A 24972-nucleotide genomic window follows, 5' to 3' on the forward strand; every position below is an offset into this window, starting at 1 on the left:
TTCCTCATATTACGATGAGGGTGTAATGAAGAGAAAACTTGCTTTTAATCTGTTTTTATTTCAATCTGTTATATTTTATACTGACTGCAAAAACAGTTTATTGGAATACTACAGTCTACAATGTAGTCTTTTCAGAAATAGAACTATTCTAACAAAACTCCTTAAGAGTGCATCATATTGGTATATTCCTTTATTAAAACTGTGGACACCATGGTCTCCTGAGGCCTATAGGGACAGCATAAGCTGGGAGTTCTTCTGCAGACTGTAAGAAGTCCACTGAAGGTAAGGAGTAAAACATGTCAGAGGCATAGCTGTAGCAATTGAAAATTGGCTTTAAGGCTAATGATGTTAGAAACTTCTACTTCACCTAAAGTTCGAAATTTCAGCTGGCTTGCCTATTAAAAATTCACTCCATAGATGTTTTCACGTGCATTCTGAGGGCAAATTTGGTCTGAAACGTGAATTCAGGCATGATCTGAATGTTGGTATTCTCTCTAAAAAATACCTAAATTCTTGGAACTTATCATGTACATCACTGCATTTGTTTATAAAGCACTTGCATGCTTTTTCACCATGTGTAATTCTAATACGTGTTCCTTCTTTTCCAGCATTATACAGTTATTAGGTACATAAGACAAACTTCCATGCAGTAGTAGCATTGTCATTATGAAATGCATGTGTCTTTATTTAATATTTATGTATAATTCAAGTATATTCTATATATTCATTAATGGGTCTATAACTTCACCGATTTCTTTGTAGTTTGGAAACCAGTCCAATAACAGATACAGATCTTGCGAAGCGTACAGTCTTTCAAAGATCATATTCAGTTGTTGCATCAGAATATGACAAGCAGCACTCAATTTTACCAGCACGTGTAAAGGCAATCCCTAGGAGACGAGTCAACAGTGGAGATGCGGGTAAGAGCACAGACATCAGAAGCAGTGAAAAAAATATTCAAGGATATGGCATTGGATTTGCAGTTGTTCTTGGAGACTGTAGACCAATATAAATTTTTATAAATACATGTAATGGCTTTTATTTCGATTTATTAATAAACATTAGCTGTTTGTTAATCCACACAGTGGACAGCTCAAGAATTACTGCAGTTCTGAAATTTGCGGTGCATCTTTTGTGCTTGATTTAAAAGTTAAAGTGGTATTTTCTTTCTCAGTTGAAGCATCATTTTTCCACATTGCTTTTCTTAATGCATTTTTCTCATAGAAAAAATGAACAAAAATATCAATTCTAAAATTGCTGTATTGCTTTTTTTTTTACTGTGGCCATAAACTTAAGAAGCACAAAGAATCTAATGTATGCGTATTTTTATGCTTTTGAATAGAAGTGGGGTCCTCTCTCCTGAGACATCCATCTCCTGAACTTTCTCGGTTAATCTCCGCCCACAGCTCTCTTTCCAAAGGAGAGAGAAATTTCCAGTGGCCAGTATTGGCATTTGTAATCCAGCATCACGATCTGGAAGGACTTGAAATAGCAATGAAACAAGCCTTACGGAAATCTGCTTGCCGAGTCTTTGCCATGGAGGTATTAACGTACTAATGGATCTTGTATGATGAAAATAACACATTTGTAAATTCTGTCTCAAAATTTTTTAAAAGAATTTTTATATAGATTAAAAAGAAAAAAAAATGTGATGTGCAATAAACCTATTCTAAAAGTTCACTTATTTGTATTATTAACTCTAAAAGTTATGAATACAAAAGTATTGCCTGTAAGCCTTCATCAATACTGTATCTGTTGCATAGAAAATGTGATAAAAGAATATTAATAAGGCTGTAAAAATCAATTTTACAAATACTGTTTTGTCCTCATTTGTTCAGCATCTTCCTGGTCTTACTTGCCATTCCTTTTTCAAATCTTGGACTGAGTACTTTTTTTAGAATCGTTTTGGTGCTGGTAATATTCCTTCTGAGATGGGTGAATGCTACCCCTGTTGTGTGGATAGTGAATGAGCAACCAAAAAATCCCTTGAAGATCAATTGCTTCAATAAAAGCTGCAAGAGTCATCCTCGTTGAGGCCATTTTTTAAATTTCAGCTAAGCTTTAGTAGAGTTTCTTCTGAACTTGTATATAGCATGGCTGTTTTTCAAGTATTTGTAACACGTGAAAATACAGGTGGATTTTCCAGAAAAAGTAAAATACACACTTCTGTGGTTAAGCACCACCTGTCAAATTGCCAAACATCAAAGCACAGAAGTATTGCAGCTTTTAGAAGAATATAAGAATGTTACGATTATTAAGAAACCTTTTTCCCCTGCTCTGTTGATTTTTTTTTTTTTTTTTTGAACTGGGTGAATTGTTTTGATTAATTCAGTCAATGGCAGAGACCAAAGAAGCAAACCAAATCTCATTTCAAATTCAAAAGGATTTTTACTTAGTTAACCAATTTGAATAGTAAGGAGTGCTGCCACCACATCCTGTAACAATCTCTGAAAATACATAAGAACTTTGCTTGTTAATCCTTAAATCTTTTTTCAAATAGCTTATTTTTGTGTATGGTGTTCATGAATTACTTTGCTATGTCCCCTGTGATATAGTTGTCATTTTAGTAAAATGGTTTAGCTACAGTGTTTTACTTGAAGAGCTCAGGCATTATTATTTGCCTGTCCAAAAGCATCAGTGTACCTCCTGACATAAATGGCTTAAGAAATCATTTTACTCCAGGTTTACTTAACCAATTTATAACTCCTTGTGTGTATTTTATTTTAGGCTTTCAACTGGCTTCTTTGTAATGTCATTCAAACAACTTCTCTTCATGATATTTTATGGCATTTTGTGGCTTCCCTGACTCCTGCACCTGCAGAGCCTGAAGAAGAGGAAGATGAAGAAAATAAATCAAACAAAGAAAATGCAGAACAAGTAAGTGAGGTTCAGTATTATGAATACAGTATCTCTGTTGATTCTGTGTCAATTTAGAAATTTTTTTATTATATGAAAAAAGCCAAACCAAAAAACAACATCAAACCACCTTAATCCTCTCTCTGTGAAACAGGACCTTAACTGTGGAATGAAAATTCTTAGTCTTAAATTGTAGTTGAACTCTTTGGATAGTCATAGATAAATTAATTCTTCTTCTAAAATTGCCAAATTTTGTGTGCTAATGAATTTCAGTCTTTTAATGCATTATTTTTGTCAGTATTCATGGGAAAGAAGGAAAAAAAAGACCAAAACCCAAAACACAAGCACATTGCTAATCCAGTAACAAAAAAAGTTTGCTTTTTATTCTTTCTTTTCCCCCCAAAAAGAAGAAAAGAGAAAATATTTTTCAGAGAAGCTTGTTGTTCAGTCTGATGTCTTTCAGTGCTTTAAAAGTCTATAGTTAATTTAAGTAGTTAGATATGTAAAAATAATTATATGTATTAGTAACTATATATGCAATAGATATAGTTAATTTTGTGATTTTTAAGAAACATCTATAGTTAGTTCTGAAAATGTAGCATGTTAAATGGTGTAGTCCAACATACCACTCCTCCAGAAGGTGTCTTCATACAATCTCTTCTAGGTTTAGCTCTGAAAAAGTTTTCTTGAGCTATTCATTGTGGTCATGACAACATGCAAGTTCTGTTAGTACGTCAGGGTAATTTTTATCATTGCAATTTCCATATTACTATATTGACACATAGATTTATAATTCTACTTCCTTATTTTTAAGTGTGCCAGATTCTTGTATGTATACGGTAAAGCTGATTTGTAGTAGCTCTGTGTATTGTATTCTGGCTATTATTTCTGTGCTTGGCTCCAACAATCTTCTGCCTTGTAATAATTTCAGCTGCTACATCAAAAGCACTGCTAGAGTGAGGGAAATGTGTTCCCACTGGTCTTTGTGCTGGTCAGCCTCCAAAAGAAGAACCTTTACTATAGAAAAGAATAAACAAATAATGTCTTAGCTGTAGTTTGGATAATTATGGACTGAAAGATAAAAGACATTAGAAAGGAATGTTAAAATATGCCGCTTCTGCTCTGGTGGGAATGCTGCTTCTCTTTTGATGTAACGAAGGGCAACTTAAAAAAATTCCCCTTGGTCATTTGGCTAGGATGAATAATCTTATGGAATACAAGAAAATGGCAACAGTTTTCAGCCAGTTGTTAAATATCACTCAGGTGGTGTATACTCAAATCACAATATCTTGCTTCAGTAGTCTGATCATATGATAAAAATACCCATGTAAATATACATACACAATGTAATAAATCCAAGGCAGCTTGGTGCTTTTGCACAGCTGGGATTCATTTCCTTATGTGAAATATTTTTACATGTTCTTTTAATATGCTGGGAGTGATCTCAGTGATTAATTCTGTAAAAATGGGGTATGGGGATCTAGAACCATAAATGGTTTAATGCATAAGATGTAGTTTCAAGGGCAATGTCCTTGCTAAAGCAAAACAAAATGCAAGAATTACAGAGGAGACAGAGGGGAGCAGAATACTATCTGTGTAGACAGGATTGTTGCAGGGAAGGGGAATACCTAGGCTTTGAACTTTTTCTGAATAATTGATTATGTTTAGCATAGAATTCAATCTCATGCTTCCTACTTCATATGCTGAGTACACTTTACCACATTATGCCCTCCAGGAAATTAGAGAGCAGTGTCTGGTTTGATGATTCTTGTCTAGGTAAGCATGTGCCTATAAATCATTTCAAATAATACCATAACATTTCTAGGCATTCGAGCAGTCGAGATCCATAGGAAGTCTACTTGCAAGAATATACAATTTAATGGGTTTAAAATGATAATTTTGAATCTGGCTCTGGATGTCAGTATGTTGGGGGCATGCAGCTGGGTTCCATGATTCAAGCAGGATCAGGTTTTCTTTTAAAAAAGAAGCAGAGGAAACCATTCGTATCCTTCATAAATGAGTCTCTCACTGCTTTCTGAAATAGGATATTGTGATCAGAACCTTCTCTTTCCCTTCTACTCTTCCCCATAACACACCCTGCTGGCCACCACCCTCTTTAGTCCTCTGCCGCTGCCTTCATACCCACTGCTCAATGGAACTTGGCTCCCAATGTACAGCTGTTCTGATACTGACACACCTTAACTAAGGATCGTTATTTTCACAGCTCTAATGAAATAAAGCAGCTGATGACCTTAGCTTAATTAGCAAATTTGTTGTGGCTGGTTTTTGCTCCTCAAAAAAGTTGTTAGTAACAGCTGGAATATGTTATTTTTTTCTAGTTTGGTTGCTGGTTTTCAAATTATTGTAATGTAAATGTTTCATATCTTTAAATCATGAGTAATATGTGGTAGTATACAGTATACTTCCCAAATTCCTTGTTTGGTGTTCATGTATAACTTGTTACTGTAAAAATTCTCTGACAGGAACTGCTTTGAAGTTCACATTCATTATAGGATTGTTGCAGTTAAACCAAATATCATAAATGTTTTTATTTCTGTTTATTTAACCTTTTTTCCTCTGAAAGTCTGCTAACAACCTACAAATTGCTTTGCATCTTAGGAAAAAGACACAAGAGTATGTGAACATCCTCTGTCAGATATAGTGATTGCTGGCGAAGCAGCTCACCCATTACCCCACACTTTTCATCGCCTTCTCCAGACAATCTCCGATCTTATGATGTCTCTTCCCAGTGGTAGTGCGTTACAGCAAATGGCCTTAAGGTAAGCACAAATGTAGAAAATTCTGAAAAGGCTAGAAACGTTGTAACATTATAGACAAACAGGTTTTGCAATGTAGATAGGAAGTTTGAATGTGCCTGTGTGAAAAGGAACCTGTCCGTCCTTACACAAGGGAAAGATATGTAAACGATATATGTATGTGTTATATATGTATAAATATATAATAGTATACAACTTAGTAGAGAAAAAATTATTTGCTCTTAAATTCTGTACTGTATCCACTATGAAAAAAACAGTTACTGGATAGTACGGTGGTATCTGTGTATATGTGCATGGTAGTATAATAATACCATTTGCTCAGAAATCTGTCATCCAAATAGTATCCTTAAACTGTTGTTTTTCCTGTGTGTCTATCTCAGTTACAAATCGAATAAGGATTCTATTCACTGTTAAAATTCTAAGAAAATTTTGCCCCGCTTTCCTCAAAATGATGCATAGAAACACTTAAGATCCTGCAAAAATTTGAAGTTGAAGGTTTATAGAAAATATTTTGAGAATCAAAAATGTAATTAATAGTTTCACTGGTAGGATATGTCTTTCAAATGATATTCTAAGTGTCAATACACTAAATATATTTTCAGATGCTGGAGTCTCAAATTCAAACAATCTGATCACCAGTTCCTGCACCAGAGCAATGTTTTTCATCATATCAACAATATTTTGTCTAAATCTGATGATGGAGATAGTGAAGAGAGTTTCAGTATCAGTATTCAGTCTGGTTTTGAAGTCATGAATCAGGCAAGTATTACACTTCTCTCTCAGAAGCAGAGATCAATTGTAACAGCCTGTGCTTCCTATGATCGTTCTGTTTGAATTAAAACATTCTGTATTGCAATGTCATGTTTCCTTGATGTATCTCAGATAGGGATCTTGTTGCTAATATTCAGGTTCTCATATTTAGCTTTAGAGGTTCAAATATCAATCCTTAGCCTGCATATCACTCAAACCGAAATTTTGAAGCAGTGCTTGTAAGTGCTTGTTTGCAAGTACAGTGTTTGGGGATCTCTTATAGTTAGTTCATTTAGTTAATACATTATGTTCATTGAGTTAGTTCAATTTTTAATTGCTGTGTACTTCCAGTTCTTACTTGCTTATATCTTTTTTTTCTTCTTCTTCTGTTATTCTGAGGAATGCCAATAAAACTCCCAATTAATATCTTTAAAGCATTTTCTTCCATTTATTAACACATTTAGGCATTTACTGATATATTCAGCTGTTAGGTATTAATATTTTCTTTGGTTTAAAGGGATGAATAATTTGAGCCAATAAATTACTATTTTGTTTCTTTAATTCAGAGAGCATATTCCTCAGAACAGAAATGTCTGTCTGTATGGTTTTAAAAATTGTAGATGATGTCTGTATTTGGGCTTACTTTCAGATATTTTAAATATTTTCATGTGTTTTCACAGGAGCTGTGTATAGTGGTTTGTCTAAAAGACCTAACCAGCATTGTTGACATTAAAACGTCAAGCCGACCTGCCATGATAGGTAGTTTAACAGATGGGTCTACAGAAACATTCTGGGAGTCAGGAGATGAGGATAAAAACAAAACTAAAAACATCACAATCAACTGTGTAAAAGGAATCAATGCACGTTATGTGTGTGTTCATGTAGACAATTCCAGAGATCTTGGGGTAAGTTGAAAATTAAATGAAATGAAATCTCTCATTGAATATGCATAGTTGAAGTTGTATGTATTAATGAAGAACCACTGTTTTCTTTGTCCGGTTCGGTTTGTAATTCTAATTCAGAAGCTCACATTTCAAAGTAAAGTTTCTAATTCCTGTGCTTTTGAAAGTAGTACCTGATGTGATCAGACCAATCCAACTAAATTTGCAGTTTGCGTGAACCTAAGACTGAGAAACTTGATTCTCAGTGGCATGTTCAATTTCAGATACATTTTCAAGCATTTCATTATTTCATAAGTTGCTTTTCCTGCTCAGGATTTCTGTTGAAACATTCAAATAAGAAGTTTTCATAAAATCCAAACTCTTTTCTAGTTTATTGATCTGTGCAGTAATGTTACAAATATATCTTTATTTCAACTACAGCTTTTAATACAAAGAGAAAATTATATATTTTTTGAGAGCTGTGCTTCGGAATTCTTTGTCCTTGGTTTTGACCACTTTTTAATTTTTTTTTGCATAACAAAACAACTTGTCTCTCTTTTATGTACATATTCTGTTTAATACGGGAGAAATAGTCAGAATGGTCCTCATTTGAAGTGTTTTATTCTTATTCTGGTTGTCTGTTGCAGAACAAAGTGACTTCAATGACCTTCCTAACTGGCAAGGCAGTAGAAGATCTCTGCAGAATAAAGCAGGTAAACATTTTAACAGTTGACATTGAAAAATTGTCAAGGTTTTTTGGCTGCATATAGCAGAGATTTTTCTAAGCAAATAGTTTCCATTTCTTATGGTAGCTAAATAATTTTACAAATATCAGGCATCATAATATTCTTGAAAAATACTGTGTTATCGATGACAGATTTCAGTCATATATACTGAATATTGATCAAATTTTTACTCTTTTACTGAAACAGAACAGGGTAATACGAAATGTTCCTTAGAGTTATTTTTTTTAAATTACTACAGCTGAAAGAATAGTGATCGTGTAGGAAGTTTCCAAAAAAGACTGTTTTGGTTGCATTTTGTAGGGTCCAACAAGGTGTTTGATTTCTTTTAGGGTACTATATATAGATATACCTGAAATGATTGCATTAAGTAGTATTACATGTTGTTAGATATTTTGATGCCTGGCTTCTTAGTGTTGCACAGTCATTGCCTTTTATCTGCTTCACGGCATCATTTTTCAGTAGAGAAATTCAGCTTAAGAGTTAGCAGAAGTAGAGTGCCATGAGAAAGGAGAAAATAAATCATTTACCCTCAGCACAAGTTTTTCTAGTTAGATGGTCTATTACATTTTTATAGCACACGTTTTACCCCGTCGTTTTAATTCTCAACTTCATGTAGCTTAAGACTTCTGTCTGACTCAAGTTCAGAATGGTACTCAGTCTTTGCACTTCTGTTGCTAAGTCAAATGATAGATCTATGTTTTTTACACAGAGAACAATGTTTTGTATTTTGACACTGATCAAAGATATTTAAGATTTCAAGCAGGCAGTTACCATTTTGGGCTCAAAACTTTATTATTTGGATTAGATTGTCTGTGGTAAAATTCTTCAAGAAAAAGCATTGTCTTATTGCAGGGAGATGGTTTGCTTTTCTCTACCTCTTAGCCTTAGAGAGCATTTAAGGTAAAGATACAGCTCCAGAAGATGTTACAAATCTTTGAAGAGAGAAATTCTTTTGAGTCTTCTCTTTGAGAAGACTCCAGGGAGACTTTATAGCAGCTTTCCAGTGTCTGAAGGGTGCCTACAAGAAAACTGGAGAGGGACTTTTTACAAGGGCATGAAATGATAGGACGAAGGGTAATAGCTTCAAATTGGAAGAGTGGAGATTTAGAATAGATATTAGGAAGAAGTTTTCCACTCTGAGGGCAGTGAGGCACTGGAACAGGTTGCCCAGGGAAGTTGTGGAGGCCCCATCCCTGGAAGTATTCAAGGGGCTGGATGTGATTCTAAATCTGAAGAAACAAAACTTTAGTACAGTGGGCTCGTACTAAACAGTGAAGTGTGAGTGTGTGTGTATATGTGTAGACAGATATCAAGTTTGTGTGTGTGTATTTCTCTGAGTCTGTATATGTAGATACAAAATATAGATGGACACACACACCCCCTGCTCTTGGGGAATTCTTTTTTTTTTTTTGTGAGAAGACTGACTTGGTATGCCTGGCTGTCCAACTAAATAAAAGAAGGCTATGGCAGAGCTCAGGCGCTGGACTCCTGATCGTTCATACAGTTCACTAGCTTGCTCCCTGGCCTTGTTTCTGTCTGCTCAAACACAGCACCCAGGTGTTTTTCCAGGGATGGTTCACTCCCAGAAGACAGGTGGGACTTGATTCAGCTTTGCTCTCTCTTTGCTAAACAGTCCTCTGATGCTTTTCCAACAGGTGTTGGTTTGTTTTTTTTTAAATCTTCAAACACACCCACATACTATACCCAAACTCATGCATAGCCTGTCTCATGGTATTTAAAAAAAAAAAGTCAGTATTGTCTGCTGCAGCACAGTTCAATGCAGACACTGAGAATTAGCTTACAAATGGGAAAGAATAAATATTAGCTTGATTATAAGTGAGCCTATGGATATGAGAGAGGGCCCACTTAAGCCCACTCAGGTCACTCCGAGCAATGATGTGAGGTGCTGCACCCGGTCGGTTTTTGGCTTCCAGTAGTGACATCACAGTTCAAATCATATAACGTTATTTACATTTCTTTTTTTAACCATATTTATTTTCAAATGAACTTAATTTGATACAGTTCTCTCTTTTTGACAATTAAGTCTTGCATCTCTTGATAAGGATATCAGATGTTGACTTCCATGGAGTTAAAATTTCTTTGGCAGGGGTTTATGTGAACAGGGATGAAATAACTTAACTACTGATAATTGTGTGTTATATTTTCAGTTAAATTATGGTGGCTTTTTTTAATTAAAAGTACTGAGCAAATATTAGTTCAGAGTGTTTTCTTGAATATGTGAACTGTTGCTTAGAGGATACGAGGGATAGATAGCCCACTATTTCTAATAGACTTTAAAGGCAAACACTAAATAGCTACAAAAACTAAATGGCGATATATCATTTCCTTAAGTTTGAGAATTTTTTTTATCCGAATTCATGAGGTTGAATGTTTTTATAATTAAACAATCATATTTAATCAGGATTGAAAATTTCATAGCAAACACTGTATTGGTTCCAGTGATATATGATGTGTTTGGTTTAGAGGTTGGTGACTTTCTGTTTGATGTAATGTCAGTTCCCACCTTTATATTCCTGTTTAATAGGTAGACTTGGATTCAAGACATATTGGCTGGGTAACAAGTGAACTTCCTGGGGGTGATAATCACATAATCAAAATCGAATTGAAGGGTCCAGAGAACACACTAAGAGTTCGACAAGTGAAAATTCTTGGATGGAAAGACGGTGAAAGCATTAAAATAGCAGGCCAGATTTCTGCAAGTGTAGCTCAACAAAGAAACTGTGAATCTGAGACGCTGCGCGTATTCCGCCTTATTACATCCCAGGTGGGATTTTAATGATGTGTTATACGGTGAAAGTTACTATAAATCCTAGACTTTCAGTGCTTTATGTTTTAATGTAAAATGTCACATCTGCACAAGTTTGTCATTGATAAAAACTAATTGTCACTGTCTTTCTTCCAGGTATTTGGAAAACTCATCTCTGGAGATGCTGAGCCAACCCCAGAACAAGAAGAAAAAGCACTGTTGTCCTCCCCAGAAGGAGAAGAAAAAGTACACAATGTATTTATTTGTATTCTATCAATAATACTTTGCTGAAAAAATGATCCAGGATGCTTTTCAGTATTTGTCCGATGTCTTATGCTACATAATTTTCAGATCAAAGCAGAAGTAAAATGTCACAAATGCTTATTTCTTAAAAATTATCATTGACTTTTTTTATTAGTAAAAGCATATGCGTTTAATGGAAACATCATAGCAATGGTGGCACAAACTATGCCTACAATTACAGAAGTACATAACACATGCAGTAATGGTCAACCTGAAAGTCCTTCTTGCCTACTATCTTGTGGCTTAAGAGGGGCTCTGTTGATGTTTAGAGAAAAAGTATTAAGAAACCGCACTGGTTTTTACCTATTATACTCTCCTGTCTTCCATCAAGGATTAGTTTAAGAAGTGTTCCTGAAAAGGTCACTGTATCTGGACTGTCATGTTTAATAGCCAAAGTTGGACTGTCCTCAATGAAAGTAATTTAGTTTTTCAGATGATATATGATTTTGCTCTACCCAGTACCTTGTGGCAATAAGTTCCATGACTAAATTATTGTAAAAGTATGTTTTTCTCACGCCTGCTGTGTGTTAACTTAATTGTGTGTTCCCTGTTTGTTTTATTATGAAATATATACTGAAAAGTTTATTCTGTGCATGGCTTTACAAAGACTTAATCAGTGATTGTACTAAGCTTTGTGAGGACACTGGATCTCAGATAATTATACTTCACTTGGTTTCCTTATTGATTATTTTATTTCATGCTCAAATTTCCTCTTATAAAGAGAAGGACAGTAAATACATCTAAGAGGTATTTATTAACCATAGCTAAATTGATCTTGCTTATATATCTTATTTCTTGTTAACAAAAAGCTACAAACTTTTAGAACAAACTTTTATGCTATTCCATGTTAATTGCTATAGTAATTAGGAAATGTTCTTGAAACTCCTGATCTAATATTAAATATGCTTTTTATGAAGGCAACATCAGATGCAGACCTGAAGGAGCACATGGTAGGGATCATATTCAGCCGGAGCAAACTGACAAATTTGCAGAAGCAGGTTTGTTAATTCTGAAATGCTTTGAGGATTAAATGTTTGTATGTTGTAATAAATACGTTCATCTTCAGTGAATATAGTACTTCTTACTTGACATTTTCAGTTCTTCTGTTGTTCTTTATAATCAAATTTTGGTTTTAAATAGCATGTGTGTGTGCTTTATATGAAAAATCTGCTGAAATTGACACTGAAAAAAGCCATTTTAATATGATAAAAAACATATCCTATTACACTCAATTTAAAAATAAAAGGTTTAGAATTGCGTTGTAAATGGTACTTATTCGTGTTTGCTGATAGTAGCATAATAGTAGACCCTCAAATTTCTAGGAGAGGTTCGATGACAGAGTTTAGATTCTTAGTTTTGCACATGTTTTCTTCCCACTTCTGTCATCAAAAAATATTTAGGTTTGATAAAATTTAATCCTAAAAAGGTAATCAGTACATAGATTCTTAAACTATTCTTTCCTGTAGTCAATTAAAGTTTGGGTTTGTGGTTTTCTATTTAACCTGCTTTTCTTAACATAAAGCAGTAGTTAGTTTGCTTTTTTCTTTTGCTTTTGAATACTTATTTTTTTAAAATGTACCAACTAAAGCATCTTTCATATTATCTTTATTACACCTATCACAAGACAAATATTGCTGTGAAGGTTTTCACAGTAGTACAGAGGTATTAGATTCATTTTGAAGTTTGTTAGATTAGTAAGTCATGCAGAATCTACTTTTTTGTCACCCATCTTAGCAAACTTTAAAGTCTTTTAAATATGCTTTTTAATATGTTATTCGTAGAATGAAAATATGGGTTCTAAATTTTTTTAAGCTTCCTGAATAGTAAACTAAACAAGAGATTAAGTCTTTTAATAAGGCCTTTTTCTTTTACGAGTGTTGAGATAATGTATTTCTTTCTGATTTTTTTTTTTCTTTTTTAACCGGAATTCTATGTAAAAAGCAAATTAAAAGGCAGGAACTACAGTTAAAAAAAAAAAAAATATTTATTTCAATGCCATTTTCCAGAATGAAAAGGACCAAATTCAGTACTAAATATAAATCTTAATTCTAAAGAATTTTATCTAATCTTTACTCTAAGGAGCTAATTCATTGTTAAATCTGAATCTTAATTCTAAAGAATTTTATCTAATCTTTATTCTAAATTTAAATCTAAATTTTATTCTTCATTTGAATTTATGTTGAAAAGTAATTTAAGCACAGGCCAAACTTCACAGGCTTTCCCTTTTAGTCATAGTTGTGAAGGTATAAAACATTATCTCTTTCACTTTCTAGAAGTTTTTAAGAGTTACCGTGTATTTGGATTCTGTCTGGATAGGTATGTGCTCATATAGTCCAGGCCATACGAATGGAAGCAACCCGCGTGCGTGAGGAATGGGAGCATGCCATCTCTAGCAAAGAGAATGCCAACTCGCAGCCTAACGATGAAGATGCTTCTTCTGACGCTTATTGCTTTGAGCTGCTGTCAATGGTTCTGGCGTTGAGCGGTTCCAACGTAGGCCGGCAGTATCTGGCTCAGCAGCTGACTCTGCTCCAGGATCTCTTCTCATTACTACACACCGCTTCTCCCAGGGTGCAGAGACAAGTGAGTCCTGACTGTTCCTTGTCTGTCTTGGTATTCCTAGAAAAAAAGTCTTTAGAATCCTATAATTGTGTGTGTAATAGCATAATATGTATTTGGACTTGGTTTTTTGTGAAATGCACTGTTGTGTTTTTTCAGTTCAGAAATGTTTTCCCAATCATATTCCACATAGGGAATAACTGTAAATAAAGCACCTCATTTTGTTACGGCAATCACGAGGAAAAGGGCAAATAGAAATTTATGTAAAACACATTATAGAAATTTATTTAAAAACACATTACAGAATCTCTTTTTGGAATTTAAGTGTCAGTTGTTGGGTTTTTTCCCGGTTTTTGCATGGGATTTGAATTACAAAGTTTGTGTTTGATATGTAAATACATATATATCCTAGCACCACCACAATTTGACTGCATAAAACTATTTGCAGGAGGTACAAACAGTGTTGAAGGTGATGAAGGCTACAGTTATGAAATTAAAATAAACTCACTTTTGAGTAAGTTTTTAATGCTTTGTCTCCAAGAGGTATAACTGAAATGTACAAACACAAAATTGCTTAACACTTATGTCATCATGAAGCTAAATCAGCAAACTATTCTGAAATGCCTTTGAGTAATACCACTGTTCATCTTTCTTGTCCTTATTCTGAAGGATGTTGGATAGGACATTACTTTCTCAAACCATACATCAAAGGGATATACGGTTTTCTTCGCAGGGGTTGCAGAAGAACAATTAGTCATTTTGTGTTTCCTAATGGGAGTCTTTTACATAAGCACACAGCCTGTGTTTTGGAGTCATGCTGTGAAGGAGTCTTTAGGGAATCTGAACTTCACAGTATTCAGTAAATCTTACTTCACAGTAACCCAGTTGTTCATGTTTTCAACAGATTCATCCACATCCTGTTACGTATTTTTAGTTTATAAGGTATTCCCTTTCTGTCACAATGACTAAGAATTCTCTTTTTTAAAATGAAAGTTCAGATCCTGAAGTTGGCACTGCCGTGTGACTGGCAATACTTAAATTTAGACCCGTGTTCTGTGTAACGTTCCAAAAAAGAGATGACTTGAAGTTCATGTGTTGCATTTGTCTACTTTATTTATAAAGGACAGCGTCATCCAGAATTATTACATGTAATTGCAAGAACCGAGGGTGCTCCTTTTAAATATAATTTCTCAAATGTGAAGTTTAAAATCTGGTTTGTTTATTCATTTATTGCAAATAAGAATTCTGTATAAAAAGCAGTTAAGTTTTCAGGTGTGGAAGGAAGCTAGTGAGGAGACTGCTTATTTCTCAGTAAGATCTCACACCACTTCATGGTGGGGAAAGGGTCTGAGAGCGCTACAGAGTTACACCGATTTGTATGTGCTGCATATGCTCGAAATGTTGGTAAATATTTACATCATTTGAGGAGGTCATCGTTAATTCTTGCCCTTTTAATATCATGTTTGACCTCAAGGAATGGTGACATGGGATAACTAATGACTGTTTTGCTAAAACAGCATAACAGATGAAGCAGAGGTTTCACTGGTCTAATTTCGACCTTGAAAGAGTAGAGCAGAGTTGAAATGTCTATCAAAGGGATAGGACCTAAAAATCCAGTGGTGTTCGGGTATTTCATACTATGTATATATAGTGCCTGCATAGCTTGTATAGGTAAGATCAGAGGTTTTTAATTAGCAGTATCTGGTATTGATCTGGGATGAGTCCTTAGCATCTTTGTCTTACATTCAGCCTATGAGTAGTGTTGAACTTGACAATTCCTTTCTACTCTTGGTATCCTCTGGTAGAGTTTTAATATCTGTTTCTTTCTGAACTTGAATGTTGTCTGAGTATATGTTTATTTACATGCACATAATATAACATAAAAATATAGCTCTATAAAATATTTGCTTTACTATAGTTAATGCACTAGCTTGTTGTTGCTAGTTGTTATGCCTTCTCAAGGTGAATTTTTAGTGCCTGTTTCAGAAATTTTTATGTCTTACACTTTTTACTTTTATTTTTCCAATTTTCTGAACTGTTACAATGTCACATCTCAACTTGCCTGGAGGCAGATATCGCCCCGCTTAGTAATTCTGATATATTGCAGATATGCAAAATACTTACTGTTAGGTTTTTTCTTAAAATGTAAACAGTTTTTCAAGAGAACGTTGAAAGCTTGAGAAATTAGATATGAAATGTTAACTCGTTAAGCTTTCATACATCCTGATTTGGACTAAACTTTGCATGATATAGCCAATTTCAACCCCAATTCCACCAGCTGGTAAGGCTGAAGCATATCATTTCAAGACAGCTCCTGCTAGATCCAGAGCCAGTTGGCACAGATTTCCTTTTCAGAAAATTCCAGTTAGAATATTGCCAGGAAAAATAAAGGAGGGGGAAAAGAGTATTGTGGAAGAGAATCATGATTTCCAGTACCTCGAGGCAAGTACTTTGTTTTCAGAAGTCTAAAGTGTCTCTAGCTGTTTTGCCACAGAGTTTCTGACATCTAAAGATTATATGCAAAGTGGGTAACATGTCTGTAACATGCAAGCAAATCAGAGTTGTACAAACGTCTGTATCACTGTTATCATAAGTCCAGTACTAAGCGTATTTTTATTATTATATGAAGATTAAGTATTGTTTGAGTGAGATTGGTTCTGGACTCTTCAGCCTTGTCTCACTGAGTATATTAATAAATACTTCAGAGCAAGATAGAAACCTCACAGAATTTCTTACAGGTGTGATTTAAGTACAGAAAGTAGATTCGGTCCTTCTTATTGAAATAACTTGGGAAGAAAAAACACTTTATTTGATTTTGCTTGAAAATTCCAGCTGTCTTGGTAAGAATTGTGGTGTTCTGATTTTTTTTTTTTTTTTTCAGGTAACATCATTACTAAGACGTGTTTTGCCTGAGGTAACCCCTAATCGCCTGGCTAGTATTATAGGAGTGAAGTCTCTTCCACCAGCAGATATAAGTGATATCATTCACTCGACAGAAAAAGGAGATTGGAATAAACTAGGTATCTTGGACATGTTTTTGGGATGCATTGCCAAAGCTCTCACTGTACAGCTAAAAGCCAAAGGAACTACTATAACAGGGACAGCTGGCACTACTGCAGGCAAAGGAGTTACTACAGTCACACTTCCAATGATCTTCAATTCCAGGTTTGTTTTAAAATATGTATATATATTCTTAAGCTAAAGGCACAAAATAATTGCATTCTTTGAAGTCAGTTATGTTGTCTTTTATAATCTTTGTTTTTTAAATGGAAAAAATTGTAACACTGACAATGTCATAAGTTTATAGTGAGTTTGATTTTTAAAAAAAAAAAAAAGCCCCAACAACTTACCATACGCTGAATATTCACTATTTCTTTGTTGGGGTTTTGGACAAACAGTAACTAATTACTTCAACTGATTTCATGTATTACCGTATGTCCTTTGCAGCTATATTCGGCGAGGTGAAAGCCATTGGTGGATGAAGGGTTCAACACCTACACAGATTTCAGAGATCATTATTAAACTCATTAAAGACATGGCAGCAGTAAGTTTCTACCCTTCAAGTGTGTGGGGGGTATTCAAATATTTCTAATAATGAAGAATACATTTTTTCATTACTTTCTATTGCAGTTAATATTGGGTGGAGCTGTTAAATGTGAGTTGGTCTCAAGAAGAAAGTTATAGTCTTCTGGGTAGAGTCTAGGCCTAGGAGCAGTAGGAACTGAGTTCTGACTCTGCTAAACAGAAATCCAGTCTTGAAATAAGCTTTTAAATAAGTTACTTGTGCCAGAAATTTAAGTAGTAAACAATACTTGTGTGTCATTTTCTACCTTATTAACTTAGAAGCCTAATTTTTTAAGTCTTGAGCACTCAGAACTCCTGATTGCAAAGTTAAAAGTGTCTGTGAAGTAAGATAATAGTGTTGTTTTCACATAACTGCGTGTAGTTTTTGTATGTGGAGTTTCTGATTAAGACTGCATGTTAAGATTGACTTATTTCAGTCTTAATAAAATCTACATTTATAGTTGGTTATTACTTTAACCATCTGGGCTGAAATTTTCCATAGTTGTCTCTGCTTTAGACAAGTCTTTTGTCAGAAGATTTGATGAAAAGTGATTCAGCTATTTCCCAGAAACAATATTGGGGGGGGGGGGGGGGGGGAGGAAGGTTTTGTATATGTTTACAGGAAAGGAGTTTAGTTGGGGGTGGTTTTTGTTTTTCTTAATTCTGTACCTACTTCCGTGAAATGCTCTAAATGACCCAGATTTTCCTCCGTGATTACCCTTTTAAAGTTGTGTTTCAGTACGTTCAGCTTTGGAGTGCTATTTTCTAAACCATTCATGCTGTTTAGAATCATAGAATCATAGAATCAGTGAGGTTGGAAGGGACCTTTAAGATCATCAAGTCCAACCATTAACCTACCCTGATAAAAACACCACCACTCCTAAACCATGTCCCTAAGCACCTCATCTACCCTTTTCTTAAACACCTCCAGGGATGGTGAATCCACCACCTCTCTGGGCAGCTTATTCCAATGTTTAATAACCCTTTCAGTGAAAAAATGCTTCCTAACATCTAATCTAAACCTGCCCTGACATAACTTGAACCCATTTCCTCTTGTCCTATCACTTGTCGCCAGGGAGAAGAGGTCAGCTCCCATCTCTCTAAAACCTCCTTTCAGGTAGTTGTAGAGGGCGATAAGGTCTCCCCTCAGCCTCCTCTTCTCCAGGCTAAACAACCCCAGATCCCTCAGTCGTTCCTCATAAGGTTTGTCCTCCAGACCCTTCACCAGCTTTGTAGCCCTTCTCTGGACACGCTCCAACACCTCAATGTCCTTCTTGTAGTGAGGGGCCCAAAACTGAACACAGTACTCGAGGTGAGGCCTCACCAGTGCCGAGTACAGGGGGATGATTACTTCCCTAGTCCGGCTCACCACACTATTCCTGATGCAGGCCAGGATGGTGTTGGCCTTCTTGGCTGCCTGGGCACACTGCTAGTGTTTAGACTAAGAAGATCCCTTGTCAAAGTTCCTGAAGCTGGATGGGAATTCTCTGCAGTTGCTGCTGTTGATTCTGACCACAAGATTTCAGAATCTCACAGTTCATCTTTAGTTAAGAGTTATGATTAAAGCGTGTCTCATCTCTCAGCATTGCATAAAATGATCACTTGGTCTTTGCTTCAGTTGCTTCAGTGACTAGAGGGGAAAGGTCTCTTGTAGGTACCTCTGTGATTCCACATGATAGATTTTTGGTTTTGCTTACTGTATCAACACTTTAGCAAATTGCATATAAAAACTAGGACCAAAAAAAAATAGCAAAGACAAGTACTCAAAAGATAGTAAATGCCAGGATCAACATGGTGCCCTCCTGTATGTATATGCCCATATGTTTTTCTCAAGCACCACACTTCTTTCCGCGTATAAGATGTGAAACATATTAGGAATTAACTGGGGGGGTAAGGGCAGTAATTTGATTGAGATGGTATTTTTTCAAGGGTCGTTTCCAGTATCATTTGTACCCATTGTTAGTAGGTATGTTTTGGGTGAATGGGAGAATGTCAGGGAAATAGTGGATTCTCTTCTGCAGCATTTTTAAATAGGACTGGGCAAATCTTTTGAAGCAAACTCTGTGGTCCTTGTTTTATGCAATTCTGACTCCTGTGATGATGGGAGAGCATGTCCCTTAATGAACAGCTGATTAAAAACTAAGCTAACCCCAGACCTTTGCCAGGAATAAAAGAAAGATTATTAGAAACGTAAAGTGGCTGGCTGAGTAGAATCAGATGTTCGTATTTTTGTCTAAGCAGCTCTTCTAGCCATTCAAGACCTTTACCCATGAAAATGTTGCATTTGGCTAATACCTGGTTCTCCAAAACCAGTGCAGAAGTTAGTAGGAAAGTTCTTAAAGCTCTGGAGTCAGATATGGCAACTTGCATGCACATCCAGAATATGCTAGGCTCAATCTCCCACGTACCTGATAGTTTTCCAGTAGTGCTGGCTGTTGGGTATACTGATTCTTGAATTCTCTTGTTTAAACCATTCTACTTGGAATGAATCTATAATTATTTATTACAAAAAAGAAAGGGATCAAGTCAGTCTCATAAACCGAAGTCCTCTCAGATGTGGATATAAATCACTCTTTCAGTAGATTCTGAATTGCTTACATGAAGTGTAGCAGCTCCGAAAGGAATGATTGGGTCTGAGTTTACTCTAAAGTATTCAGTAGCCAAACGATAAGGACCCTCCTCTCCTTTTGTATGAAGAAGAGATCTGAACTTTATTCCCTTTCATTCTACATGAGGGAGACCTGACTGAGGCCTCTCAAGGGTGGGAGTACTAACATTCCTTATGATTTGTCAGGGACATGGTGTAGGCATGCTCAAAATACGTTCAGGCTTTGGCCCTGTTACCCAAAAGAGGGTGGAGAAATAAACCTTAAGGTCTAAAAGGTTTAAAAACCTTTCTTTGAGGCTTTTTAGAGTTGTTAATTAGCAGTAGGGTGACATCAGTCTTATTAGCCACTTCGTAAGAGTTACAAATGGGATTCCTTTCACTTTTTCAGCATTTGCAATAGGTAGGTATCTACACCTGAGTTAGTCACTGTAGCTTCCTTTTTAGAGTCCAGTAAATGTCAAATATTTCCGTCACTTTAGCATGAGGTTTAGAAATTTAGAGATTGTATTAAGAATTTAAGGGTTCATCAGTTTCTGAATCGGGAACTTTTGGGTATGAGTCAGTGCCATAGGCTCAGAATCTTAAAGGTTCGTTTGGAAAGTGTGCTATAGTTTTGATGTCTCATGTGTTCTTCTCTTTATTTCTTTCAAATATAGAAGCTGTGGAGGGCACTCAGGAAGGCTGAGCTAGGCGAAGGAAGCTGATTTCTCTAGGAACCCACTGTAACCTGTGTGTTGTTCACAGGCACTTATTTGTGCTCCAGCTCAGCATCTTTCTTTCTCTAGGAGCAGGGGGGGGCTTTAAGAATACACCCTTTCATTCTTCAAATCATACAGCCTCCATCTATTCCAAGTTAGTTATCCCAATAGTGGCTCAGAGACTACCTCAGTCAGTCACCTGAGTATTTGAGGGCTAATTTTTACCAGATCTGTCTGATTTGAACACACCTGATTTGTCAAAGTCATCCCTGACTCTTTTTTTCTGTTCTAACTTGAGATCCTAACCTGATGTTGCTTGTAGCAGCTCTAATTACCATTTTAATTGTTTTTAATATTAATAAAAGCTGTAATAAATTGAGTTTCCTCTTTAACAGGGTCATCTGTCAGAAGCTTGGTCCCGTGTGACAAAGAATGCTATTGCTGAAACCATCATAGCTCTGACCAAAATGGAAGAAGAATACAGATCACCAGTGAGGTGTATTGCAACAACTAGAGTAAGAACTTTACTGAACTTAACTTACATTGTAAATGTGCAGTAGGAGCCCAAGAGCCTTCCTACATTTTAGAAAAAACTTCCTTTTATAGGTTTTTTCAGGAAACAGTGTGTATAGTATACAGTTTATGTTCTCCAAACCTAGCTGTGTGCATAACGGACAGGTTTCCTAAGGCAATCACTGCCCTAATAAAAGTCTTTCTTTCTCTGTGTCACAGCAGATTGAGTTTCCTTCTTTGTGGCTGAAATACACCAGTAAAAACTGAATTTCTGTTCAATATGTATCTTGGGTACCTCCCAAGTAATGAAGAATAAGTGTTATGCTTATACATTTGGGGTTTTATCCTTGAGGTAATTCTGCTTTAAGTTTGTGATACTTGCCTTCTACTGAATTTATGAGATCATCTGCATGGAAGATTGTACAGTATGTATCAGCTGTCTTTTTCCAGCTCTCTACACCATTATTTTAACTGGTTTGACTTCTAGGTCATCAGCTGCTACATCTCAAGGCATACTGTTACAAAAACAGCAACAAACGTTCTCTGGGACAATTAAGCTAAACTTCCCCTGTGTTTTAGTTTCAAAATGAAACATCATTTGCTGAGCCCTTTATTGTTTACCTGGGGTGGCTTTTATTTTGTCTTTCCGTGACTTTTATAGAAACTTGGACTAATTTAACCTTAATAGATTGCTTGAAATCCCACAAAAAGCATGCTTGTAAATTTTGACATTCCTACCATCTTAGGGAGTACAGTTTTTGGCATCTCAGGCATAATAATTACACATAAAAGAAGAGGTTTGCACTGATTACAAGCATTTGACACTCATGTTGTTTTTCATCTTAGAAGGCTGTGCCAGTTGTCCTTTTCTCATCCCCTTACTCATATATTCTCTAGTCTTTGGAAGGACACGATCTCAAAGTACCACCAGCTCCTGCTGTCACTGTGTTGGTTTAATCAGGTCTTAGAGGAGCCCTGAACATCAGCCTGCCACTCCTTGTGAACCAACTTAGTTCTGTCATGGAGGTGTGCATTTCTGGGGGGAGTCCAGTAGAGTTTTTTAATTAAAGCTATTTTGTTCAAATCAAACCTTTGATCAAAAACTATTGCAAAATGCAGCTGTCAAGTGCATTTCGCTTTGGGTTGCAGGCCTACCGACAAATTATCCCTCATATAGCATCTCTCTTTAGGATTTCACTCTAGTCAATGGAGTGGAAGAAAGAAAAGCTGCTTCTCTGAAGAATAGTTAGCTCAGAACCCTTTTCTAGGTAATCTCAAAAGCCCTGTGCAGTGAGGAGAGAACATAGAGAAACCAATCTCACTGAGCTAAAGTTTTCTTGGGTTTTTTTTTGTTTTGGTTTGTTTTTTTAATTAGTCTGTCTCCTTGAATTTCTTCTCCCCTGAAGCCTGCAATGTTTGGGAGTGATATGCAAGTCTCTATTTGCCATATTCCTCTATAATATACTCTGGTTGATCTTTCTTTACTGTTTCTGTCTTGTGTGTTAACTACTGTATTTCTTTCACCTGAAAGAAACAAGGTAGTTCCCAAAAGCTCAGTAAGTTTTATTGTGTGCTTGACTTCTTTTGGAAAAGAAATCTTGTGTTGTATGGGCAGGCTTCAGCTAACAATGATACAGTTTGCAGGTAACAGTTACATTCTTATCTGCTAAAGTTTATATTTTTAGTATTTAGGATTTTTTAATTTCGTATTTCTAAAACATTTAATCCTACCTTGCCTTTCAATAGCTATGGCTGGCTTTAGCGTCCCTCTGTGTACTTGATCAGGATCATGTTGATAGACTATCCTCAGGAAGATGGATGGGAAAGGATGGACAACAGAAACAAATGGTGAGACTGAAAATCATATCTTTTTGTGTTTATTTTTATTCAGTAGTCAAAGAATTTAGAATAACGATAGAGAAAGGTAGATTTGGCCTAACCTTATTCCTCTCTTTTGTAACCCATGGAAATTTTGCATATATGTTTGAAGGATTTGTGTTTTAGACAAGCACTGCTCAGAAAACAGAAATTGCAGCTTAAAACGCTGAATTAGCAGTTCTGCTGGTATTCAGGATGGAGCAAAGCCTTCCTGACACCTATAGGATGGATTTTTGAGAATAGATTGACTCAGTTAATACAACACCTTCTGTCAGAGCTTTTTTTCTTTCTATCTGGATCTCTGTCACATAATAAAGTCAATTATTTTGTGTTCCTCAATAACTTCCCTGTAATTTAGCTTCCTCTTCCCCACCTCAGTAGAGAGCGATTACCCCAAAGAGAAACTCTTTCTAACTGAATTTAGTAAAGCTACTATTTATCCAACGGATTTACAAATTTAATACTGAATTTGATGGATTAATCGAGTTTCTCTATATATTTCTCAGTGTCACAGAAAAGCTTATGATTTTTTAAATACAAATCTGGAAAGAGCAAAATAATGAAGCTGGTTTATTTTTAACTTGGTTAGGTGGATCCCTGTGGGAGGCAAGGGAAGATTGTGCTTTCCCACTAGCAACTGAGGATGCTTAGAGCAAAGAAGCCTTCAAAACAGTTTAGTGTAGGTAGAAAGAGAATACAGGAGATAGCTGCAGCAGCAGCAAGGACTAAAACTCAGCTGAGAAGGAAGCAGACATGAAGGCTTCTGAGGTGATTAAGAAAACCAAGAGACTTCTGTAGAGCTTTGGAAATGTCAGAGGAACAGCCAAGACATAGTCGAGCAGGGATATAAGCTGCTGAACCTAGCCCGAGATTCCCCAGTCCTATTTTGTACCAGGATATTCAAATACTGAGGTGAACTGTGTTCCCCCTACCAGGACTGCTGTTGAAAGGATTCTGGTTCAAAGTTGCATGAGCAATCTCATGGAAACCACATGTTCTGGGGGTATGATGGAAACTTGTTCTCGGACATATTCATATGCATAACAAAAGTCAGTCATCAAACTCTTTTTGTACAGATACTTTGAACTGTAAAACAATTGTCTGTGTTGAACTAAAAAAATATATATATCAATAGAGTAAGTTAATTTTATGGTGGATTTTTAAGTTTGATGCTTGGACTGTATTCTCTCCAAGTTACAGATGATCTACAGCTTTGCTTAGCTGTTTGAACAGAGTAAACGTACAATATCAAAGTAATTAAGGTTAAATGTCTTGCATGTTGACTGACCTGGGTACTCATATCTCTGAACGTTTCTGTTAACATGACCATAACCCACATAAATCTTTTCTCAGGCTAGTTGAAAATGATGTCTCAACTGTGTTGTTGAAAAACGCACTTTTGCTACATCATGCAAAATATGAGATGAAGAATACCAGAAGAATTGATGTAGTAAACTGGGGCTTTTTGTGTCCAGGAGTAATTGCTTAAATACTGATTATTCTAAAGATACAATTAAGAGTCTAAAAAAGCTCTTTATCCCCCCTTATTAATTTGGGGGAGGGGGGGTGTGACTGACGGAGAATAAAAACAGATGCTGAAAGGAAATGAGAGGTATAATAAAGAGAGAATTATTTCATAAATCTTCTTAATTTTTTCAGCCAATGTGCGATAACCATGATGATGGTGAAACTGCTGCAATCATTTTGTGTAATGTCTGTGGGAATCTGTGTACAGATTGTGACCGCTTCCTTCATCTCCATCGACGAACAAAAACTCATCAGAGACAGGTAGAGTATGCTGTATACACTGCATACGTTGTGTGCATTTCCCCAGTTAATATATAAGCAAAAGGCAGTAGCAAGAACCAAATCTAAAAACAGTATTTTCTTTTATGTTTGAGATGGGATAGATAAGTTTCTGTTTAATAATTTTAGCTGGTTTTAGTTAAATTCTCTTGTCCTTTATCTCTTGAAGATTGGAAAATCATGTAGCAGTCCCTAATTCTAATTCTTGGGCTACGTCAGCTTGCTTCTCTCTTGTTTTAACGTTGTTCAGGAACGTTTTAGGAAAA

At 35.7% G+C, this 24972-nt stretch overlaps 1 protein-coding gene across 1 annotated transcript in view; it reads left to right on the forward strand.

Annotated features, from left to right (window-relative positions):
• The window catches only part of MYCBP2 (MYC binding protein 2), a gene marked incomplete at its 5' end in the record, with an annotated part of 208140 nt that overhangs the window by 172894 nt on the left and 10274 nt on the right, over window positions 1-24972 (forward strand). Inside the window, 16 exons of the mRNA XM_082498138.1 lie at window positions 763-920; window positions 1343-1542; window positions 2728-2877; window positions 5476-5636; window positions 6236-6392; window positions 7064-7288; window positions 7912-7977; window positions 10556-10795; window positions 10934-11032; window positions 11998-12078; window positions 13397-13663; window positions 16521-16804; window positions 17087-17183; window positions 20905-21024; window positions 22769-22870; window positions 24560-24688. Of these exons, the coding sequence (XP_082354264.1) occupies window positions 763-920; window positions 1343-1542; window positions 2728-2877; window positions 5476-5636; window positions 6236-6392; window positions 7064-7288; window positions 7912-7977; window positions 10556-10795; window positions 10934-11032; window positions 11998-12078; window positions 13397-13663; window positions 16521-16804; window positions 17087-17183; window positions 20905-21024; window positions 22769-22870; window positions 24560-24688 (2536 nt within the window). The remainder of the gene's footprint in view (window positions 1-762; window positions 921-1342; window positions 1543-2727; window positions 2878-5475; window positions 5637-6235; window positions 6393-7063; window positions 7289-7911; window positions 7978-10555; window positions 10796-10933; window positions 11033-11997; window positions 12079-13396; window positions 13664-16520; window positions 16805-17086; window positions 17184-20904; window positions 21025-22768; window positions 22871-24559; window positions 24689-24972) is intronic.

Source organism: Vanellus vanellus, assembly GCF_965231255.1.
Source record: "Vanellus vanellus genome assembly, chromosome: 1".
In the NCBI taxonomy this organism is placed as follows: domain Eukaryota; kingdom Metazoa; phylum Chordata; class Aves; order Charadriiformes; family Charadriidae; genus Vanellus; species Vanellus vanellus.